This window comes from Drosophila takahashii, chromosome X (assembly GCF_030179915.1).
Source record: "Drosophila takahashii strain IR98-3 E-12201 chromosome X, DtakHiC1v2, whole genome shotgun sequence".
Classification (NCBI taxonomy): domain Eukaryota; kingdom Metazoa; phylum Arthropoda; class Insecta; order Diptera; family Drosophilidae; genus Drosophila; species Drosophila takahashii.
Genome location: NC_091683.1, coordinates 1,656,928 through 1,681,232, shown reverse-complemented (window position 1 = coordinate 1,681,232; position 24,305 = coordinate 1,656,928). Strand labels below are relative to the sequence as shown.

Sequence of the window (24,305 nt, the reverse complement as noted above, 5' to 3'; positions counted from 1 at the left end):
TAATTTCGTATTCGCATTTATTCAAGTCTTACGTACATCAATATGAATTTTACTTAAATTCAGCGCTATGGGTATTCTATGTTTTTCATGTAACTGATGTAAGCATTTCGTGTGAGACGAAAGAGTATTTTTGATGGAAATCATTTTAGTAACCCCTTATTTTTAGGAGCTTTTTCTCGCACATATGTTAAATTTTGATCATCAATAAAACCCCAATAAATAACACAAAATTATAGTTATATTTATATATCATCCATTTTATTTCATCTAACTTTCATATATAAGTATGTGTGTATTGTATGTGGATTTGTTTTGTTTCTTGTTCGTTTGTTTTTTTTTTCATTTAAATACACATTTTGCTGTTACTTATGTATCTTTTTTTCGTGTTTTAAAAAATTTGAATTATAAAGACAAAAGAGTAGAGAAGAATTTGAGAGCCAGAGGCAGTGGACTGTTTTACGTTTCAGGTTGTAACACATGTACATATTATACGTTGTTGTATTGATTGAATTTCGGATTTGGTATGTACATTTTTTACAGGAAGTAAATACAGTTAGAAAAAAAAAATCACTAAATTTAATAGGCAAAAAAAAAGAGTCCTAAACCATAAAAAGCCTTGTTTTTAGAATTGACAACTAAATTAAATCACATTTAGCATATTTTAAAAATGTTTGCAAATCGTTGCAGCTCTTTTTACGCGCTAATGTATTGTTTTTTCTTTGTAATAATTTATTATTTACACTGAAGAAATGAGAGAATATATATGTTATTATATATATATATATGTATATAGATTAATTACGTGTGCTGGCTTAGGTGTATGAAAAAAAATTGTTTGTTGGCTTTAAGATTAGGTTTTTGTTTTGTTTTTTGTGTTATGAATATAATGCCTTTAATTTAAGATTTTTAACCTGGGCTGTGTATTTGTTTTATAAACATTTTGAATACAAAATACACAGCCCAGTGTAAAAAGCTCATCGTGTTTATGCCTTAGAAAAATGTTCATTGCATTTAGCCGGATGTTGCTGTGTCTCGAGAATCCTGAATATATATATATATTTATCATTTATCGTTGTTCTTTTAGAACAACACATCGATGTACATGTTTCATCTTAGTCCATGGTGCTGGGCCTGCTGCTGCTGCTGTTCCTGTTTCACCTTCAGCAGGAGCTGCTCCTGCAGACGCACCTCCTCGTCGTGATCGTCGCAAATGTCGATTTCGGGATCCCCATCCGCATCCGTATCCGCCTGCGGATCTCCTTCGTTGTTGTCATTGTTATCGTTGTTGAGGTCCACCGGCTCCACGTCCAGCTCTTCATCCAGCTCACAATCCTTGTCCATCTCCATGTCCTCGATGTCGTCCTGCTCCTCCTCCGCCTCGGACTCCGCGATGGTCACTGCGGATGCGGCTGCGGATGCGGATGCGGAGGCCACTGCCACGGCGGCCGCTGCTGCTGCATTCCGAGCAGCAACTGCAGCTGCCGCAGCAGCCACAGCGGCCTCGGCATAGCCGGTGGCATTGTGGTGGTGCATGTGGTGGATCTGTTGGTGGTGCTGCGCCTGCTGTTGCGCCGCCTGCTGTTGCTGCTGCTGCTGTTGCAGTTGCTGCAGGTGATGCAGATGCTGCTGCTGATTGTAGGGATGATGAGCCGGTGGCCCAGATGCACCGGAACCGGAACCAACCGCTTGCTGTTGCTGCTGCAAGGAGGATGGCTCGCCGCCGCCGTGCAAATGATGCTGCTGCTGCTGTTGCTGCTGGTGGTGCAACAGCATGTGGGCGTGAGCCTGAGCCTGGGCATGAACATGGGCGTGATGATGATGCCCGGCTTTGTGATGGTGATGGTGATGATGGTGCCCGTGACCGTGACCGTGCCCGTGCCCCTTTCCCCCAGCGGAGCCCGCCGCCGGCGGTGGTGGGGCGTCGAAGAGCAGCCGTGAGATCGAGAAGCTTGAGATCGGTGAGTTGTGGGTGCTGCCCGCCGAGTAACTGGTGTTCGTGTCATCCGAAGTGGGCGTCTCACGGTCACTCTCGTCGCTCTTCAGCAGCTCGGCGGCCTCGAGGGACTTCTTGTGCATGCCCAGCAGCCAGGGGGCCACCGATTCGTCCTCCTTCGCCGACTTTATAATCGTCTCGGGCAGCGGCAGCGAGTGCCGCACCATCGCCCCATATAAACCGTACTCGGCCATTTTGGTGCTGTGACCCCAGCACTTCTCCGTTTTGCGCCACTTGGCCCGGCGATTCTGGTACCACACCTGCAAGGAGCAAAACAAAGGTAAGCGAAATTAGTAACAAGGTTTTTTTACACAGAAAAAATATTATCATAGAAACTAAACTATTTGTAAATTGTTTCCAAACTATTGAGTTAAACAAATATCTTAATAATATGAATCTTAAATTAATATTTATATATTTTATACTACTCTTAATTTAATTTTAAGTGTATCTATTTATGGCCCTGCAACCAAATATGCCATTAAAACGTATAATTGGGTCAGGGCCTTTCTTTGAAGCGAATTGCTTAAAAAATAAGTAAGAAAGGGTTAAGTAAGGGTTAAAATAATAATCATGTCAACTATCTCAATTTTTTTCTTTAAAACAGAACATTTTGTGATAAAGATTATATATCCAAAGTTTATAAAAAGTTGTCTAATGATAACACTACCATTAGTATTTTAAGAAAAAAAAAATGTTTTTTTTTTGGTTGGTTACAAATTTTTTGTATAAAAACCGAAATTAAGTAATGCTTAAATTTAATTATGGTTTTATGAGAAAAATTTCTAACCCATCAAATGTGGCTTGAAAACGTATTTGAAAACCAAATTATTTTACCGAATAACCGATGTCAAGTGCTTATATCAGTTGTTAGTTGATATTTTATCAATGAAGAGGGTTACAAAACACTAGTAGACTTTCTAAATAACTCGACAATACATTCCCTGTACAAGTGCAAATTAATTAAGAAATTATTTGCGCCAGCGAGCATATTTTTTTGGGGATTATAATCGAATCCTGCGATTGTTGAGTGCCGCACAAAGGCGATGGAGAAAATCAGGAAGGAAATTGGGGAGGGGGTTGGGGAATTCGTCAGGCCAGGACAATAGCGAGCGAAATCTAATTAATTTAACAGGGACTTTCCCCTTTCCGTTGCCCTTCCAACAACACACTTGTTCAAGTGCCTATTAGTAACAGCATTAGTGATAATATTTTAACATTAACAAGAAATGCTGCCAGCCGACAACATTAAACGGTCAATTTTCAATTTTCGCAGACAAGTTTGCGGCCGCTTTCCCCTTTTCCACCGAACCTGCGATCCCCGGGGACAACTTAATCTTCTGTTGTAAAAGTTCAAGTTTTCCCAGGGTTGCTGGCGACGCAACGACATGTGCCGCAATTCTCCAAGGACCGAATTGCTTTAAATTCCCCGCCACGCGGCCTCCTGTTCTGTCCTGTGTTCTGTGTTCCATTCCCTTCTGATTTTTTTTGTATTTATTTTTTTTATTTGTTATTTCATTTCAGACGGTGACGGTGTGATGTCAACATTTGCATTTACAGTTGTTTGCCTTGTTTATTGTTGCACTTGAGCAGCAAGGCAGCCAGGCAGCAGCACGAAAAAAGCAAAGCGAAAACATGGCAAATTAAATCTGCTTGAGTTGACAACACTTAACACCCCCTCGCTATCCGCAGATATATATCTATGATGCCCATCCAATGCTGAAATGCCCAATGCCTAATGCCCGGGGGTGCGACGTTCCTGGGCGGACAAACTCAATCAGTGTTGCTAATGCTATGATAAATGACTTTTTAAAATGCGCCCAACAAGAAGGTCTATTATGAACGCCAAGGAAACAGCGAGGTATTTATGTCTATATTTTAAATTGCAAACATGAAATTCATAAAATATTGGATCGTTATAATATAACTATTATTTAGAAGGTTTACAAATGTAAACTTAAAATGCAAACTGAAAAACATACACTGATAAAAAAACGTAGTATGTCCAAGGATTTAATATTTAAATTCAATACTTTCGCAAATTTTTTAAAGATAAAAAAAATATTAATTTTAAAATTTTAATTTAATTTTTAAAACATTAAACTTAGGATTTTTTCAAAGTGAAAAAATAAGAGGGACACGCAAATAGCAATTTGTTAAATGCGTTTGTTGCACAGCCCATAACCTCTTTTGTTTAAATGTTAATTACATAATTATGCATAATCATGTTTAATTTCATTTTTTCCCCTTCCTGCTGCTGTATGTGTGCGTTAATATTAACAGCTCATTAAAAGCAGAGGAGAAAAGAAACGCAAAAGTGTGTAATTAATGCAAGGAGCAACAAAATTATGCAAAAAAAAATAAATATAGATGGTGCAATTCGCGATTTGCAATTGTTAGTCAGCGTGTTTTATGGCTGTAAAAAAGTGCACTTTTATATTAAAAGCTGCCTTCATTTTAGGTGTGCCATTTACATTATCATAATCTATTATTATCATTTTCATATCTGGGATATCATTATAAAAATATCCAAACTTAATATATTTTTAAAAACCACTACTTTTAGTCGACTTTTGAAAAAGGTTCTTTAAATTCCCTAAAAAACGGAATAATATTTGGAAATATTTGAAGCAAAGTGGCTCAAGTAATTGTTCTCATTTTAACATTTTTAAAATGCTTCACTCTTTTGTTTCGTAATTTCCAAAACTTGAAAATATCGATACTTTGGTTGAAGAACACTTCAAGATTTGCAAAAAAAAAATGCATCTCGTACTCTTAAATATTTTTCTTTGAAGTGCAAGTGCAGTTTCTTTTGTCTTTCGAAAATCGGCAACTGAAAGTGGCCATTTCATGGCTGTTTTTTTGTTGCAAATTGCAAAAATTTGAACATGCGGTGGAGTGCAATTTGATTTTTTTCCTTCATTTAATGCAATTTGCATTGTTTTAAATCGCGATTGTTTTTGCCCTTTTTTTGTTTTGTCTCAAATGGATTGTTGTTGTTATTGTGTGTGGAAATAAGCAAGAAAAGGGGGTCACAGAAAAGAGAAAAATATTGGTAAAACTTGGCAGACAATGAAAGAAGCATTTATTTGGTAACTGGGTATAATGGTGAATATTTAATTTGATGTTTTAAAGCAAAACTCAGACCTGCGGTCACACTTTTATCTTTGCATTGGGCACACGTCGATTCTTCTTTGTGTCGCAAGACATCAATTGCAATAATCCTTTTTTTTCTCGTCTTAAATGTGATTTTCTTTTAAAATCTTATCCTCATACAAATGCAATTGTGATTTTTTTTTAAATTGCTTTTGTAAATGCACTGTAAAAAAAATTTTTGATTTAGATTGTGATGCCTTTGTCGCCTGGACGTTGACTTTTGGCGATGGCAACATTTTTGGCAACTTCCAGTTTCAGCACAAAAAGTGCTTCCCAAAAGGCCAATAAGAGCGAGGGAGACAGAAAAACATGTTTGGCCATGTTTCTTTTACTTCCTTTCAACAGGGGAAATTTATGCAAAAAAAAAATACAAAAAAAGGGGAAGAATTGCAGAAAAAACACACATAATACGCGAAATGCACGCAAAATGAAACGCAATTAAAAACGGCAGGCAAAAAACACAAAAAAAAAGAGAGAGAGAGAAAGAGAAAACTTGAATGGTGGCTTCGATATTTGCCGTTGTTTTTCTGCAAATTTGCATGGCTGCCGTTTCTCTTCCTCTTTCCTCTTCCTCTTTCGCCGCTCCCCTCCCCCTTTTCGCCGCCTATTCTTATAGTGCTGCTAATGATTGCCTCTCCTCCTCGCCCTCCCATCCCCTCTCTTTCTCCACACTCTCTTCTCTTCTCCAGCTGTGCGCCATATTTGCACTTAATTGAAGTGTATTTGCATGTGTGTGTGTGAATGTGTTTGGTATTATATTTACTGGAGCTCTTCTCCTGTCGGCTTTTTTGTTGTTTTTTTTTGCTTTTCGGCCAATTGTGCTTGTTAATTTGATTTTCGCACACAAATGCAAAGAGCAGGATGCACTCACACTCACACCAACACCAAAAACACCCACACACATACGGTCCATTTGATGTGGCGCCATCTTGCGGATTTTCAAGTGGTTAATGGCATAACGGGAGTTTCGGAAGAGAGTGGGTGTTGATTTATTAGGGGAAGCTTAAAGGACATGATTATACAAAATATAAACTAAAGAAAAATTATTATTTAACAGATAGTAGTAACAGATTCACATAAGATTGTGTTTTTAAATATATTATCTAAAAACTCATTGATTAGACTTTTCTTTTTGAAATAAGTTTTAGGGATAAATCACATGATTATAGAAAGTTATAAACTAATAGGACACCTGTTATTATTAAACAGAAACTGTTACTAAAGGGTGTGGTTTTAAATATACTAACAAAACTCATTAGTTTTAATTTCGATTAAACTTTTCTTTTAAATATATTTCCCAGTTTCTGGCCCAATAAAATGGTATGCTTTCCCTTTAAAATCCACATTCATTAGATGATATAACAACACTCATTGCCCTCTTAATTTGGCCTTATTTACCCCTTATATCTGGCTTCGTTTCGGTTTTGAAAAGTATAATTTGCAATTTTTGAAGCTCGCACCTCGCGAGCTCTTGTATCGAATTTTTGTGAATTTTTTTTGGAGTGTCGGCGAGTGCCGAGTGCCACGTTTTCTTACTTCATTCCGTTTCCGTTTTTGTTTCGCCTACTTGGACGTTGCAATTGCAATTGTGTGCCTTCGTAATTACGTAATCAGCGAGGCCTCATTACGTGTGGCGGCAACACTTGCCAAGTGCCAGTTGCACTCCCCATTTTTTAAAAATTCTGTTTTATGGGAGCCACGACGACGACGAATCACTCGCCTCGAATCGAAGAAGAAGCCGCCTTTGATTACAATCCTTTCTCCGACTTCTGGATAGCAGAAAAAGCCATAAAAAATGGCTATGAAATGTCAGCAGAAGAAGAAAGCTCGCGTATCCTCAGCTTGATTCTGCAGTGCTACGTGACTACGCCCCCTGATAAAATCCCCCATTTCCCAATTTCCCCATTAAAAAGAAAGCCACAAAATGGAGAACACTTGATTTACGAACAGTCAGTTGAAAACAGGTTCATTGGATCAAAACGAAAAGTTCTACGGTCTAAAAACTCCCTTTAAACTCTTATAATGGGAAAAAAACTGTTTAAAAAAATTGAAAGTGTATAAAATATACAATTTAAAGTATAAAAAAGTGTTATTGATGTACTAAAATATTATAAAAATTGTATATTCAGTTGTAATCATATTAAATATTTTTGTAATATATTTTTGTTTTAAAAACATTTATAACCGAAAATGTACTTTGGAATGTATTAGTTTATTCTCATCCTTTTAATGCCAATTATACTTTCAAAGTTTTAAACTTAAGAACCTTGGTTTTATATATGGGTAGAATAGTTTATAAGAATAAAATAAGATGTTTTAAACTTAAGGACCTTAGTTTTTAGAACTAATATATCAAATATATGGGTAGAATAGTTTATAATAATATAATAAGGTGCTTTAAACTTAAGAACCTTAGTTTTTATAACTCATGTATCACTGCTCACCTGAATGCGATCCTCGGCCAGTCCCGTTTTCATGGACAGCAGCTCCCTGGCGCTCACATCCGGATAGTGGGCCTCCTTGAAGGCCTTCTCCAGCTCCTCCAGCTGGCTGCTGGTGAAGATTGTCCTGCCGTGACGTCGCTTGTTCTTCTTCTTGCCCCCGGGACCCACAGTGCCGCCAGGACCGACCAGGACATCGCCGCCATGGGCGGCCAGCAGACTATTGGGATTACCTCCGCCGGCACCGCCTGCTCCGCCCAAAAATGCCTCGGCATGATGAACATGGGCGGCATGGGCAGCGTGGGCGGCATGGGCATGGACATGGGCGTGGGCATGGGCGTGCGCCTGGGCGTGGGCATGGTGGGCGTGATGGGCGGCGGCAGCGGCGGCGGCATGATGATGAGCGGCAGCCGCAGCAGCCGCTGCATGTTGATGGGCGGCCAGATGGGCGGCCGAGTGATGCGGCGCAGCGGGCGAGGAGCGGCTGCCGGCGGAGGTTCCTCCTCCGTTTCCTCCCCCAGCGGATGTGGAGGAGGTGCTACCGGATGTGCCTCCCGAACCACCGCCGGCGGTGGAGCCACCATTACTGGCCGTTGGCGAGCCCAAATGACCATTGGAGTTGGCCTGGTTGGCGCCTCCCGATCCTCCGGAGCTACCTGAACCAGAGCCCGATCCTGAACCTCCGGATCCTCCGTTGCCCGATGAACTGCTGTTTTTGCTCGGCGACTGCTCATCACCACTGGCATTGGCCAAACTGCTCGCATACTCCTGACCTCGGGCGGCAGCTTGTTCTGTTAAATAAATAGATTTAATTGTAAGCATTAGCATTTGGAACTCAATTTATTATTTGTTAAAAAAATTCAATAATTAATAAGTCATGAAAAAACTGTTATGATTAAATATCTAATCGATATGTTTGAATCATAAATTTGATGTTAATCACATCGGTTACTTATTGATATAAAATAAGGTGTGTACACTCGGATTATAAAAAAGTCTTGATTACTTTGTCACTTGATTTTAATCTAAGGAATAAATTATGCACCTAAAATTCCACCTCCCATATATTTTTAGAGACAACAATGACTAAAAATGGGTTCAAGTCCATATTTTTTACCCTATGAACTTTAACGTATTTTTAGTAAATTTTTTTTTTTTAATTTAAATAAATGGAAGGGAATTTTAAAGATTTTTTTTATTATTGTATTATAGAAAACTAAGCAAATGTAAATATTTGTTACAAATTCAAGTGTAGAAAAGCTCTTTCTGAGTTGAATAAGTACGATTACATTTATTCTTTGTAAGCTATAATATTTCCTAGAAGACTTTCGACCTCCACCCTTCCCCTAGAATTCCTGGCGCTTGCTAAACACATGTCGTGTAGGTTGTGTAGCCCCCGATAACGGGCAAAAACCCTTAACCCAATCCCTGTGGCAAATCCCATTTCCTTTAAATGGCAGACAATGGCGAGCAGATATTCGAGAAGTCGATTTTTCGCACACGATAAAGCGGCAGCTGGAAAATCCATTCACTCGGAGATTTTTTTTTTTGACAAGTTGCCTGGATTTTTATTCAAATGTCAGCGAGAAGGGTTAAATGTGTTTGTGTTTGCACCTTCCTAGAAAGCCAAAACCAAAACCTTCCTAGAGAAAATAGCAACACACACACACGCACACCCTCAGATGGCAAATATTTTCTTAGCTCCTTGAAGAGGAAAACGGAAAGGCGGAAGAAAAGGACGAACGACGAAGGAACGAATGTCGGTTTCGTGTGCCGCCTTTGTTTTGACAATTAGGGTGTTAGAGTGTTAAGTGGTTTAGCCCTTTTTCGGTCTCAAATTAAACGCGAATCGGCTTAGGCGTGTTGCACAGGGCGTTCTATTGTGATTACCAGAAAAAGAGCCGATCCACAAGGATTGATAATAATGATAATGGGGATGATTATGACAGTAATGATGATGAGGTTGACGAACACGAAAGGTCTCATTCTCTCTCGCTGGACTTCCGGCCACTTAATTTAACGAATCTATCGATGAGGTATATATTCTCCTTTAGATAATTGAATAAAGATTACTGTTATTGAAAATGTTCAAAATTGGGGTCAGATGTCTTGTATCTTCATTCAAAAAAAATATATTTGAAATAGAGTTTGAACGGATATCGTCATCGAAGTTATCGAATCGAATATTGACAAAAGATCGAAAATATCGATCATTTTCAAGCTTTAATTTCTAATAGTAAACATATACATAAAAATCCTAGAATAAATACCCAGTATTTGCGCGGATCTATTCATCCCCCAAATATTGGTATTCAAAAAGTATGCAACAACAAAATTTGTTCCGAAAAACAAAACACAACCAAATTCTCGATCCGCCACTCCACCACATATAGTTTTTGCAACTTTCTATTCATTAATTAAAAGTCTGCTCTACATTTAAACCAATTTGAAACTGATTTCACCGCCCAACGAATACGGATCCTCTCCAGTGTTTCTATAAATACATGAATACATCCCTCGAGCTCATGTGTTTGAGTGGTGCTTTTATTGCCTGGCTACTTTGGCGGCACAATTAGACACACATCAATTAGCAATTAGCTGGTCAGCGAACGACAGCTGACCAACCGACTGTAGCCCCCCTATTTCATATACAGTATACAGTATACAGTATACCGTATACAGTTCGAAGCCAAAGTCAGACCCTCGCCAAAATGCTTTAAAAGCACTCGCACACTTATAAATAGTCATAATAATGATACACATATAAATATATATATATATATGTATAGGGGGAGAGGGCGATGAGTGGTCAGCCACTTTGGCCAGCTATCGATGTCGTCTACACTGAGGAAAACAGCTGAAGGGTTTAAGTGTATAATATTGTGAAATAAGATGATGTTTTTCTGACATAAAAATACTAATTTTAAAGATTTTTTTTATTTTTCATTGAAAACATCGATATTATCGATTCAATATTATGAAAATATTGAATATATCGATAGTTAGTCTTAATAATGTTTTACGGACGTTTTATTTAAAACATAAAAATCATAGTGTTTTAAATTTTACTTGCTTTTCCTAGAAAACATTTAAATATCGATAATAACTATAAGTTATTTTAACAATGAAATAATGGTTAAATTTTTTTTCTTTCAGTGCGCAGCTTGTTCTGGTCTCGCTCACTTATCTACCGATGTGTTCTCAGTTCTGTTCGGTTCGTCAACTAATTTAATTTGCTACTCGGGTAAGTCAATCGGGGCATGAGTTGCTTGATTTTCTGTTTTCGGTCATGCGATATTTTTGTGCCGTCCCCCCAAACTTTTCCTCGTTTTCCGCTTGCCATTTTCCTTATCCACTTTCATTCCTTTCATTTTGCCAAGTTTTTCTGGTTCGTTTTCCGCCTAAATTAATTTGATATGTACTCGTAGTTATTTTCCTGCTTCTTGTGTTCTTGTGGCTGGACGGAGGATGGTGAGAGGTGAAAGTGGGGGTGAAATGTATACGGCATAGGTCTCCCTCCTTTGTGCCCTATCCCTTGGACGAGTAGCCTTTCGGGGGATCCTTTGTGTCTCGATTAATTGTTCAATTAAGCAATAATTTGATCGAATGGCTTTTGTTCTGTGCTGTGCGGCATTCCATGAATTGCATTAACTGCCCAGTGAAGCGGCTACGATAATATGCCAATTTATTGTGGCATTTATTGGGTTTTGGGGCTTACTTTCAGTGCTACCTTACTTTATTTTGGTGATTTCGCATTAATAATGGATTATCTCCGAAAGTATAAGTGTCTTAAGTTAGCAATCAAATGATTAATTATCAAGGGAAACCCTTTCGTCTTTAATTGTTCACTTTATTTTCGATTTTTTTGGGCAGTATTATGCATATTTATGGCTTTAATTTGTGCCTGTTTTCGAACAGCCTATCCTATCCTATCCCATTGAGCGAATGAGATTTATGGACTCCCCAGGAACTCCTCCTGATAAATGGCAGCCGTCCAAGTAGCAAGTACACTCAAAAAAAAATTTTAGAAAATCGCCTATGGATTTGCTTTACTGGCGATTTTTTTCTATATTTCTGGAATATTTCTTGAATTTAATGAATTTTGATTAATTGGAAGAAAATTTTCTTTACCAGTAGAAAATTTTTTTATTTTAAAGAAAAAAATCGCCAGTGAAGCAAATCCATAGGCGATTTTCTAAAATTCAGGGCGATTCATTTTCTGAGTGTAGCAGATCCTCCAAAGGACCAAAGGACCCCCTGCCTGCTGCCAACGTCCACAGACGAAATGTAAAATTACCAATAAAGTCAAATTGAAATTGCCAGACATATTAATAAAAGCCCACCAACCACCGTTTGGCATTGGCAACAGAAGTGGAGTGGAGTGGAGTGGAGTGGATCTATGCCTGTCTTGGGCCGTTTCCTAACCCGATTACACTCCGAGAAATCGGAGGAACTCGCTATCTTAAAAAGATTCTTACTCGATAAGGAATTTAAATAAATTAAATAATAATGATAATTTCGATATTTTTACAATATTGTATCGATAATATCGATGTTTTCCAGAAAAGTGTCGTTTTTTTTAAATCCGAACGAGGTCTTTTGTTTCAGTGCAGCATTGCGTAATAGCTTAGCGATTTAGTGGATGGGCCACATGGGTGCCACCAGGCGATATAAGAAGTAGATGAAGAAGCCAAGGCAAACCGAGACGCCCCCTTTTACAAACGATTTATATTTCCCCTCTGCTCTTGCTTTTTATTTTATTTTTTTCTCGCTTTTAATTTTATTTTCGCTGTAGAGAGCGACGAAAAAAAGAGAAGAATTTCTCTTGACAGGAAATACACTCGAAATTGGCAATTTTGCATTTACGTTAATAATACTCAAGCGTATTTACTACTTACACTTTTACGAGTAGAAGGAGGGAGGTTGTCTAGGTTTTCTTTTTTTTTTTTTGGTTGCCTAAAAAGAAAAATACGTATTTATTTGCGCCAAGGCAACATTTGCCCCATTGGGTGGGTGGTTTTCCAGGGGGTTTTCGCAGGGGGTGTGCTGATTCTGGGGGTTGGCTTCTCGTCGACTGGGCTAAGTATAGCTAGCTGAGCCAATATGACGCGCAATTATTTGTAATGGAGACGTAAATAAGTTGAAGAAGCAAGAAGTGGTAAAAGAAAAATGGCAAGGCAAGTGGGTGGTTGGGGTGGTGGGGTGGCTGGGTTGGCTGCCTTTTCACCCAACTTGTTAGTTGTTACACAACGACGAGAGACGACGACTTGCTTTTTGTTTTGGGGTTGCGTTTTCGACTTGTTGTCTCCCAGTTTCGGCTGCTGGGTGGTTGTTTGTCGCCGCGGGGGAAACACACAATTTTCGGGCTTTTTAGGGGGGGTTTTCAGTTTGGGTTTGGGATGTTGATAAGGATGGGGACTTAAAGGTTTTTCGTGGGTGGCCGGCGGACGTCCCGCAGTTAGCTCGTTAACTCCATTTGCGTTCGTATTTTGCATTGTTGCTATTCCTATTGCCTTTGCTTTGCTGCTGCTGTTGTAATAAATACGAAAATACGAAAAGGCGTTGTTTTTCCAAGATGGCGGACCTATGTGTGTGTGCGGCTGGGGTGGGGCAGAACAGAACAGAGACTGGCACACAAAAACAGAGAGAGTTTTCCCTTTAAGTTTTAATAAAGGAGTAAAAATATTTTGAACGCTAAAAAGATAAGAACTTTTTCTTAAAATTAAAAAAAAGTAATATTTTATATAAATATTTAATTAAATAGCTTATTAATAACTTAAAAGTAAGTTCAGGCGTAATTTTATTACATAAAAATCGCTGGGTTTTTGAAATCCCTTTTAGATCTCAAAACAAGGTGTCTAAAAGTATGCAACAATATATTTTAAACTTAAAAGTGCAACGAATTTATTGTAGAAGGCGATAATCCTTTATTCACTGCATACTTTTAAGCACTTATTTTAATATTTAGTAGTGATTTTTAAAACCCTACTGATTTCTGTAGCATTTTAATTTAATTTTTATTTAAAAATGGATCTCTTTATGGAAATGTTCTTGTGTATCCTTATTTTCCCTATTGATACTCAAACAAAAGCCAAGGGAGAAACAACAACAATCAGACAACAATGACAATTGAAGAAGAAGCGTTGGGGAAGTGGGGTTTGCCGGTTTTGGTTTTGTGTTACGCTTATTTTCCAATTTCGTTGGTGTTTTCTTTTTTTATTCGCAGATTTGAGTCAGCTATTGATTTTCCGAGCTGTGCTTAAATTTGCTTACTCGCCTTGAAAACCCTGCCCCCTGAAAAGTCCCTGAAAAGCCCCCCGAAATTTCCACCTAACACCCAACCACTTGACGCATTGTTGCTGTGTATTGTATTTCGATTTTTAAGCTGATTTTCAGCCATTTTTCCCTGTTGTTGTCTAGCTGCTGCTGTGTTTTCCTACGTTTTCTTTTCTTTACTTTTTTGTTGTTTGTTTGAAAGCTTTCCGTTTCTGTTTTTCCAGCCATTCGGCAGCGGAGCAGTGAAGCTTGAATGAAATAATTGGGTAGTTAGTGCGATTTTCCTTTCCTTTTCGCCCAGGCTCCTTGAAAAACGCTTCGTCTCGCTTTGCATTCTTCCGCTTTTAATTTATTTATACGCAAAAGACTCTTGAGTGGGGGAGCTTTAGCTTTTCTCAGCTTTTCTCCGACGCTCTGCCGCTGTTGCGCACAAACAACATTTTCCCCCATTTTCCCCCAATTTTCCACCTTATAATTAGACATTATTTCGCGTTCAGTTGGGTTCTGTAGTTGACAAAGTGGGCGTGGCTCGAGAATAGGTGGCTATTAGCTAATGAAATTCATGCAGCAGTCGACAGTAATGTGGGGAAATTGAGTGGGAAAATTGGATTAATCGATTTAAATCGTATTTGCAAGGAGAAATTAGTTAAGACATTAGTTCTGTTGGAGTTATAGGCTTTAAGTACTTGACTATTATTTATAGTATTTTGCATTGGGCACACTACTATTCTTCTTTGTGCCGCTGCACTGTGATCACTTTTCTAGGTTGGGTCAATCAATTCGGTAGCCAAATTATCAGTACCACTTTTGGATAAATAGTATATTTCCCTCCTCAATGTTTTTGGCCCCAAAAACAAAAAAACCCAGTTAGGAATCAGAAACCAAGCCAAATTGTATGTTTCACTTTTGTAAAATTCATTTCGGCCATAAAACGGGCAGTACAAACAGTTAGGAATACAAACCCTCCCACCTTTTGGAAATGGTCTGTCGTGTCGAACGTTGTTCCATTTAAATGGGCAACTAACTCGAAGCCAAACGACCAACAACCCTTTTGTGGTCTGTCCATTTCGGCTGTGCAACGTTTTACAACACTGTAAATGCTGTGCGGAAATAGCGGTAAATATAAAAACACACACAAACACACAGGCGCCTTCAGCAGGCAGCAGGGTGTTAAAATGCCTGTTTGTGTGCGCTCAAATATTTATTAACCCATCAACACATGCGGAAGTTTTTCCGGCCTTTATGCTGCAAACACATATAACAACCGAAAACTTCCGACCACCCCTTTTCCTGCCCCTTTCACCCCCTTTTCCCCTCTCTTTTGCATACATATGTGGCTATGTATGTATGTAGGTTTTTCTGGTGGTAACAAATTCGTGGAGCGTTGCAAATTGCTGTCAACAGGGAAATTAATAAAAAGTCAAACGCCTTTTAAAGGCGAAGCAACACCCCCTCAGCCCCCTCAATAAAATGGGTGCTTCTGTGTGTGCGTGTGTGTGTAAAGATCGGCAAATAAAATAAGACCCTTGGCAACTTTTGGGCAACTTGGGAAGCGAGCGAGCCCATAAAATGGATTAACACGTTTAATATTCAATTTGCGCACACGCAGCGCTGTAAAAATGCCGCAATGAGTTGCGAGATGAGTGGCGCCCGAACAGGGAATCTAGTCCTCGAGAGAAGCTCTCTAGTTTTCGGCCATTTGATTCAATTAACGGCAATTAAAGTGCCAGAAATTGGCGAGGTAATTGCGAAATGGAACTAAGGGGCATTTTCCCTTACCAAATTTAGTAGACGAGGCTAGAATTTAGGGATACGTATTGCATAGCTTATAAAAATTATATATAAGTTTAAAAGATATAATGATGAATAACATTGAAAATATGATAATAATAATTTTTTATTTTTTATTTATCAATAAATTATATATTATCGATATATATCATTTTATATTATTTAAATATCATTATCATTTTTTTTATAAAATAAATATCAAAGATACGATGTTTTTAATAACATTTGACAACCCTAATACTAACTAATTGCAATAAACTATTTTTCAGTGGTTCTCATGTTTGGTGAGAATCTTATTGTATTCATTGACTTCTTTCCAAGGGCTCTACATTCTTCATTCTTTTGAATGAGTTTTCCCATCCTCAGCCATCAACCATTATCCATCCATCTATATTGCCCTGGTCTTTGGCCACGGTTTTTTGATTTCGGCAAATGCAATTCCTACGCTGCCTGGCCATCATTTTCGTCTGCTGTCCATTGCACTTTTCCACTTTTCCCAAATGCCACTCGGGGCCCCAAATGCTGTTTGCCCTCTCTGGGGGCTTAACTGCAAAATCATGCAGAAAATGTTCGAGCTCGGGATTTGGATTGGGATTCGGATTGGGGATTGGGCTTAAACTGGCGAACAAAGCCACTTAACTGATGCGCTGACTAGCCTTGTAGGTTTATATAGTTTTGTGGTTTGTAGATGGTAGATGGCAGACTCCAATCTTTGGCTCCATCTCGGACCCTGAGAGCCAGAAAAAGGCTGGAAAATCTGTATCTGTATCTGCATCTGTAAATGTATCTGCATCTGTGTCTGTGCTAGTTGTTTACACGCCGCTCTCGAGTGCTTCCTAGGAAATTGACGACGACTGAGTGCAGCAACTGCAGCCTGAAGTGGAGTGGAAGGCGAAGGCAGTGGTCCAGGTTGCATTTGGCTGATCATGCAGCTGGTTAGGAGTTAGGAGGACCGAGAGAGCTCCTTTCAATGCCTGCCACTTGTTGTCATCAATTTCTGGCCCTCTGTTTATCCAGAGGGGCCACTTGCACAGCAGTTCGGTTGCACTTCGCTGGAAACAGCAACAGAAAAAAAAACCCTAAAACCTAAATATGAAAACCACGCATATCATCCAACCATTTTTGTGTTTTCTTTTCGTCGAAACCCAAAACTTGAAGTTTTCTAATTAAAAATGTATTAAGAAAATAATAGTTCTCGTTTCCTTTTCCCTCTCTAGTTTTTTGACCTACTCATTGTCACATAATTAACACTTGATATAGCAATTTGTGTACACAGTTTATTGTTTGGGGGACTTTTTCCCAGCACTTTTCGTCGGGAAAATGTGCGAAAAACTATCGAATTTCTTGGGCCAAAAAAGGCAGGAAATGTGCAAGGATTTGTTGTATCGGAAGTGCGTCCTTGCGGGGCACAATAATAGTATCGCAAAAAATATCTGAGACACCTTTCTTTCACCCTCCTTCATTATTATGTTTCTGAAGAGTAAAGATTCCTATCGCTGCTGCTGCTTTTTTTTTAGGTCTTTTATTTCTATAGGCTCTCGCTTTATTTCGTTTCTTTTGTGGTAATTATTTTTGGCTTTCAAAATTGGTGCGATTGATTTACAGTCGCCAAGGACACGCGTGACGAGGGACCTTTTGCCACAAGGAGTTTTTATGGATTATTTGTGGATTTTAGGCATGAGTTTAAAGAGCTCATAAAATTATATGCAGATAATAGATAATAAAAAGAACAAAGTGATCTTAAAATAAATCAATGGGGAATTTTATTTTATTTATTTATTTTTAGCAATATTTTAGTATTTTTTTAGGATTAAAAATATATTTTTTGGTAATTTTTTACAACGCTGTATTTTAAGTTAAATTTTTCTTAAATTCAAGGCAAATTAGCTCACAAATCAAGAATTCGGTTCTTGAATTTAGATAGTCTATTTTCCCCAGTGTGTGAGTGCATTTGACAACCTGTAAGCAATCATTCATTTACTTTCGCAATCGTTAAGCGATTTAAGTTAATTTGCCAATTATTTAATCAATCGAAATTGAGGCAAAACACTCTCTTGCAAAGCCGCTCGCTCATCTGCTGTATAATTTCTTTCCCAAGGAAAACCCAATTAGGCAAACCAATTTGTCTGTTATTATTTGTCATTAAGACAAATCTACTTTCCAGTGCACATGACTAAGGCAACGGCAACGGCAAGACAACAATGGCCAAGAAAAGGGGCGCTGACAACCAAATGGCTCACAAGGCAATTCAGCCAAATGTGTGAAGAAAAATAAAAGGTACAAAAATAATACAAGTGAAGAAGCGAGAAAGAAAAATAGTTTGCCTGCATTACAAAAGGACACAACAAAACACAACATACGCCAAGGATCTCTCGAGCAAATATTTATTAGAGCCAGGGAAAGCCGAGGTAAAAAGAGAGCTCTCCTCAATGGCCACTCAAATTAAGGCTAACAACGTGCAAGTAGCAATTTCGCTAAGGAAAAATAGCGGAGAAAATGGAAAGGATGCTGCATATCCACTCCCTTTGCTCCCTTTCCACACTTTTCCTATTTTTCCGATGTTCCAGCTGCGGTTAACCACTCGAGTCGATTTATTTTGTACACAATTTGCCTCAAAAACTAACGCCCCCCGTTGTAGATCCAGGATCTACTAGTAGTAACCAAAGAAAGGACACGGCGTTTGTTGCCTTTTTTACAGCTCGCCGCCAGGAGCCTCGGGGTCTCAACTTCTGCTGTTGTGCAAACAAAGTGCGAACGGACCTTCGGCAAATAGACTACAGACTGCGATGGGCATGAGCATGACTGAGGAGAACAAGTTCGAAAAGGATGTGCCAGGATGTGCAGGCGAAAAAAAATGGGAGTACTTACTTGAAGAGTATTTCGAAATATATACATTTGTTAAATCTTAGCAATTTTGTCAAAGTTCTGCATGGTTTATCTTACTTTACATACTTTTTGAATACCACATTTCCCTTAATTTTTGACCCGACTGAGGAGGATTTATACCTCAAAATTCACATTTGTTAAATCCTAGCAATTATGTCCAAGTTCTACAAGCTTTATCTTACCTTACATACTTTTTGAATACCACATTTCTCTAAATTTTTCACCCGATTGGGGTGTATTTATACCCCAAAATTTACATATTTCGCTTGTTCGTTCTGCTACTAATATCGGAAATTTAAAACCCAAGATACAATGCAAGGATAATTCCGCATTTTCGCGCAGTGCAAAGGTGGAAGAACTAGAAGAAGGGCGGAGATAAAGACGATTCTAAAGTGGTTGGCAGCAGCAGCTCCCGGAAAGGTCAACAATGACGGAATGACAATGACGGAATGACTGAACGACTGACTGAATGACAAACGAAGAAACCGAAACGAAGAACCACACAAAGGCAGCGGAATGACAAATAAACAGATGTAAAGTGTGAAAATTTAACAAATTAAGTGCGTGTAACTCTCGGATACAATTGTGTTCGTGTGTGAGTGCGAGAATGCGGAAAGGAGATGGGCAATTCAGGTGAAAATTTAACGGGGGCGTGGTCTTTTGGTCGGGAAATTGAGTTCAACATTCGTAAATCTACAATAATAATAACGCAAAATAAATAGGTTCAAGAGGAGAGGAGCATGTGGAATCTTCGACATCGGATAATATGGAAAAAAAGAGTTTGATTCCTAGCAATCTTTAATTAAAGATAAATTGTTCTTGAAAATAAACAAAAGACAACACTTTTATCAAAAATTCGAAATTCAATTTAAGCTTAAAGAAGTTTGGAATTGTTGAAAACTTATAATAATCTAACTATGAATGTTGTTTTGCTTTAAAACGATTTCTATTTACCATCATTACACTACTTATAAGAAGTTTACCATTACCTATTCAAAAGCATAGCAGTTCCATCTGAATGGAGGCATAACGCTTTTACTATACAGACATTTATATGATTTACCGACAGTTATGTGTAGGATTCTTATTATTAGTTAATAAGGATAGTTAGTTGTTTTGCCATAGCTATAGAGATTTTCGTATTGAACCCACTAAAGTTACATATGTTCCCGAACTATGAACAATTCTCTGAAGCTTTAATCTCTCTGTTTTAATAAAGCCCGACTGGCTATCGCATTTTAATGGATGCTCGTGCCAACTGGAGTTTGCTAATTTCACTGAAAATTATGCGCTTAATTAGCGATACACACACACACACAGAAAAACCGAAATCGTGTCTCGAGTGAAGTGTGTGTGAGATTTCACACTTTGCTGACAGGACGGCTGCCGCTCACTTACCGCCCCTCCTCCCCCTTCCCTTTCCCTGCCTCCCAGCTCGCCCCTCCTTCTATTCCAACTCACTCGGTGTGTGTACACCAAAAAAAATTAGTAGTAACCACTTTGGTAAATTAAAATGCTTGATTCTGGAAAGCTTAGCTATTGTAAATTTTAACTCCAGATAGAAAAAAAAATTTTATTTGGAACACGATTTTAGTTTATCTTACTTATGTAACAGATCAATCGTAATTACTAGACATGGTATTATATGCAAAAACATATTCCATTCCAATTAATCTTTAAATAAAGATAAATTGTTCTTAAAAATAAAGACATCATTTTTCTCAAAAATTAATTTATTGAAAAATAAGTGTATCCTAACTAAGTTTGCTTGAATTCGAATGTTAAGAATACTGTTTCGATGTCAAGCAATTAGAAAAGTTATACAGAAGTTATTTATATAATTTATAATTTAAAGAGTGCTTTTTCTTCGAGTGCATGAGTGTTATTAATAAGCTCGGACCCCGGTAACCGCCCTCTGGTCCGCTCCATCCACTCCCTTTGTCCTGTGCTTAATCGTGTCGTTTCATTGTTTTAACTCCGATGAGAGGACGCAACTCAATTGCCAACCCTTTGAGCTTATTAGTTGCGCCTACGGGTGGGCAAAAGGACCAAGGACCCAGGACGCAGGAGGACGAAGGATTCGGAGTGCCGAGAGTAGGCAAATGCAGGAGACAGATGCGGTTGCCACTTGGCTGCACCCGTACAGCAGATGTAGCAGAGTGTTCAACGCTATGCAGCTCCTTTTTTACACCCCTTCCCTCCCCTCGTCACCCCACACACCCCCTAATTATCCTGCCGCTTAGCTTTTGTGCCCTATTTGAAGTTCCTCACTGCCAAAGTGCAGGTACAAATTTTTTTATTTACAAATAATTTAGATGAGGAAGGGGTTATTCAAGTATTTCGATGATTTAATATTTAATGACATTTAGTTACTTTAATTTCTATTATAACCTACATAAGCAATGACTTTAAAACCTCCAATCTCACAATTACTTGAAACAGTTTTACTAAGAATTTCTTCTTATATATCACAATACCACAATAGCTGTCTCGACTTTTTACCATATGTATTATACATATTTCTTTTTTATACTATAAGATCCAATCTGTTTATAACTAGAAAATGTAAAAGATGGTGGGAACTTCTGGTTTATTTCACTAATAGGCTTTAATTGATCTGGACTTTTAGAAATACATTTAATAGTGTTCATAACTGTCTCAACTTTCTAAAATATATATTATACATATTTCTTTTTTATACTATTAGATCCAATCAGCTTATAACTTATATGACCTGATGGGTCTAGAAGATGTAAATAAAAAAGTTAAGCAGGTGGGTGCATTTGTGGTGCATATTCCCATTTAAAAATACATTCAAAATATTGTTCATAGCTCTCTTGACTTTTGACCATCTCTTATATTAGATCCAATCTGCTTAGAACTCTTACATGACCTAAGGGTCTAATAGAGCTCTCCTAAGAATACATTCAATAGTGTTCATAACTATTCTGACTTTTTACCATCTATTATATTACATTCAATCTGCTTATAAATCATTTATGATCTCATGGGTCTACAAACTGTTAATAGATCTCTCCTAAGAATACATTCAATAGTGTTCATAACTCTCCTGACTTTTTACCATCTTTTATATTATCTCCAATCTGCTTATAACCCTTATACCATCTAATGGTTCCACAAACTGCTAATAGTTTTCGATGGGAACGCTGATATTCACTCACCTGCAAACTGTGCCCCGAAGTGCTGCTGAAAGTGCCCCCGGAACTCGTGGGGCGTACTGAAGCCGGGCGGTAGGAATCCCCTGAGATAGGCGGCCGCCGCCAAGGTGGTCATATGATGATGATGGGCCGCCGCGGCATTTCCCGGATCCGCGGCAGCGGCATAACCGGCGGCGGCATAGAAGTTGGCCGGATTGAAGACGGGCAGTTGGCAGTGGGCGGCCGCCGCTGCCGCCGCCGCCGCTGCAGCAGCCGCCGAAAGTCGGGAGACATCGGGGGATATGGATCTCGAGTCCCTTAAACTTTCTATAGCCTGCTGTTGTTGCTGCTGCTGTTGTTGTTGTTGCTGCTGCTGTTGCGGAGGGGCGGCGGGTGGAGGCGTGGCTGCCGGCGAGGGCGGCGCCTCCGAGGGCGTGGCATTATTATTATTATTATTATTATTCTGCTGCTGCTGCTGATAGGCGCCCAGTCCCAAAATCTCCTGGATGGCAAAGGGCGTACGCATTTTCGTGGCCTGCATTTTTGCCGACGGTAGTTCTTGGTATTTTTTTTCTTTCGAGATATTTCGCAAAAAGAGTTTGGAGTTCCCAATTTCACACTTTCATGGCTAAAACACACGCACTCGGTACACAGGAAAAAAAGTTCACTCACTTTCGCACTTGGATATTTATCTTGTAATTTTTTTTCGATTTGTTTTTTTCTTTTTTTTTTGCTTGTTTAGTGTGTTTTTTTGAGCGCTGGAGCGTTCGGTGCGGCGTTCGAAAACGAACTGAAATTGAAAAGCGAATTGCAGGGAAGCAAAAGCGTCGCGTTCAGAACGTCGCTGCCGACGTCGACGGCGCTGCCGGCGTCGCTGCCCGGCTCCCACACACACGGGGCGCACACAGCAGCGCCATCTTTGCGGGCGAGAAAGGGATGGCCTAGGGCCAAAGCCATGCTATCCGTCTCACTTGCTCAACCATTTTGGACTAGCCAACTTCCAGTGCAGAGGGGTTCACGTGCACCCATCTCTTTTCTTCCCGGGTAATCTCTCTATTCGCCTCTCTTTCCACCCTGGAAACCCCGCCGCACACGTACACTGTACACTGTACGTGTGACTCTTTTGTGTGCGTGTTAATCACGTTTCGCTCCCAAGTTTTCGGCTTTTCGATTTCAGTTTGTTTTGCGACGCCAATGATGCTATATGTCCCCGATACCCGATCTATATATATCCTATACTTTATATAGGTTTTCATACACCTGAGTGTGAGAGTGAGATAGAGTGCGTAGTGTGCAAATGGAATCGAATTTTTATACGTTTTTCTTGTTTTTTGTTTAGTTCAAAAATAATAAACCCAAATAAAGGCAAAGATTGGAAGTAACGAGTCTAAACATTCTATGATACCCATAAATACCGCCAATTAGAATAATTCCCGCCAAAATTGTGGTGTTAAGAAGCTGAATTTTATTATATTTACCAAATTGAAAATGTATAATTTGTTCCAGGGTTCTTGAGTAAAAGTCATAACAAATATCTGTTTTTAAATTTAAAAGATTTAATATTTTCAACAATAATTGAATATTATTATTATGTTCTTTAAAATTAACTTACTTTTTCTATTATAAACATAATATGTAGAATTGCTTATTTATTATAGCAACTAATGTTATATTTTATGATTTAATTATTTTCATTTTAGGTCATTATGGTTTATACCTTTAAAGCCAATTTCTTAGTGTTATGTCTTTAAAAAGTAAGGGAATTAATAGGTTGCCCTCAAAATCGAACTCGAATCTCAATCCCAAAAATGTCTCCTCGCTCTTTAACTTTCAATGCTTTCTCCGCTCTCTCTTTATTTGTTCTCTCCGAAAGTAAAGTTTTTCCTGGAAGTTTTAAGTCCCCTGCGCTTCAGCATTTTTCCGCTTTCCACGCTTCGTGCCCCAAAAAAGCGCGCGCATTGTTCAGGACAAAGTTGGTCATGTTAATTAAGCTTCGCCTTCTGCCTCCTTCTCTTTTAGCCTCCGGGAAACTCGGGAAACTCTCTCTCTCGTATCGATTAGCTGCGGCTATTATCTCCCTCTCTCTCTCCATTTTCCGAATTGCAGTTGCAAACATTAATTAGTCGCATTGCATAACAATTGCATAATCAATATGCCATTTCAATTAACTGCTTGGTTAGCACTTAGTCAGCCCACAAAACCGTTTCAATCAACCACCCCAAAAACCCCTGCTTTTCCTGGTTTTTTTGGAGCCAGTCTGTTCGATATTTTAAGTAATTAGCACTCAGTAGCTAAATCTACACGGAGATAAATTAATTTCGGTTATTTTGGTAACTAAAAATTTAAACAGAGCGGAAAATAATTGGCCATTAAATGTTTGATGGCTGTATCTGTTATACTATAAAGATGTATTATAAAGATTCTGTATAGAAAAGATTTTAAAAATTATAAATGAAAAAATTTGATATGTAATTAAATATATTCATATATCATAAATATCATATTAAATATTTAATGATTGAACCACATATGTGATGTTATAAAGATTATGTATTTTGAAGGAACATAGATAAAAATTCGATGGTCATTTCATAGTAGCCATGA

The 24,305-nt window shown here is 38.6% G+C and overlaps 1 protein-coding gene across 1 annotated transcript; it reads right to left on the bottom strand.

The window, feature by feature from the left end:
* Positions 1–289: 289 nt before the first annotated feature.
* Positions 290–22,466, bottom strand: Vsx1 (Visual system homeobox 1). The gene is made up of 3 exons (XM_017143195.3): positions 21,726–22,466; positions 7,594–8,381; positions 290–2,253 (listed from the first exon to the last, which is right to left on the bottom strand). The coding sequence occupies exons 1-3, from the start codon at positions 22,240–22,242 to the stop codon at positions 1,108–1,110; spliced, it is 2,451 nt and encodes an 816-aa protein (XP_016998684.2). The 5' UTR covers positions 22,243–22,466; the 3' UTR covers positions 290–1,107.
* Between the last annotated feature and the right edge of the window lie 1,839 nt (positions 22,467–24,305).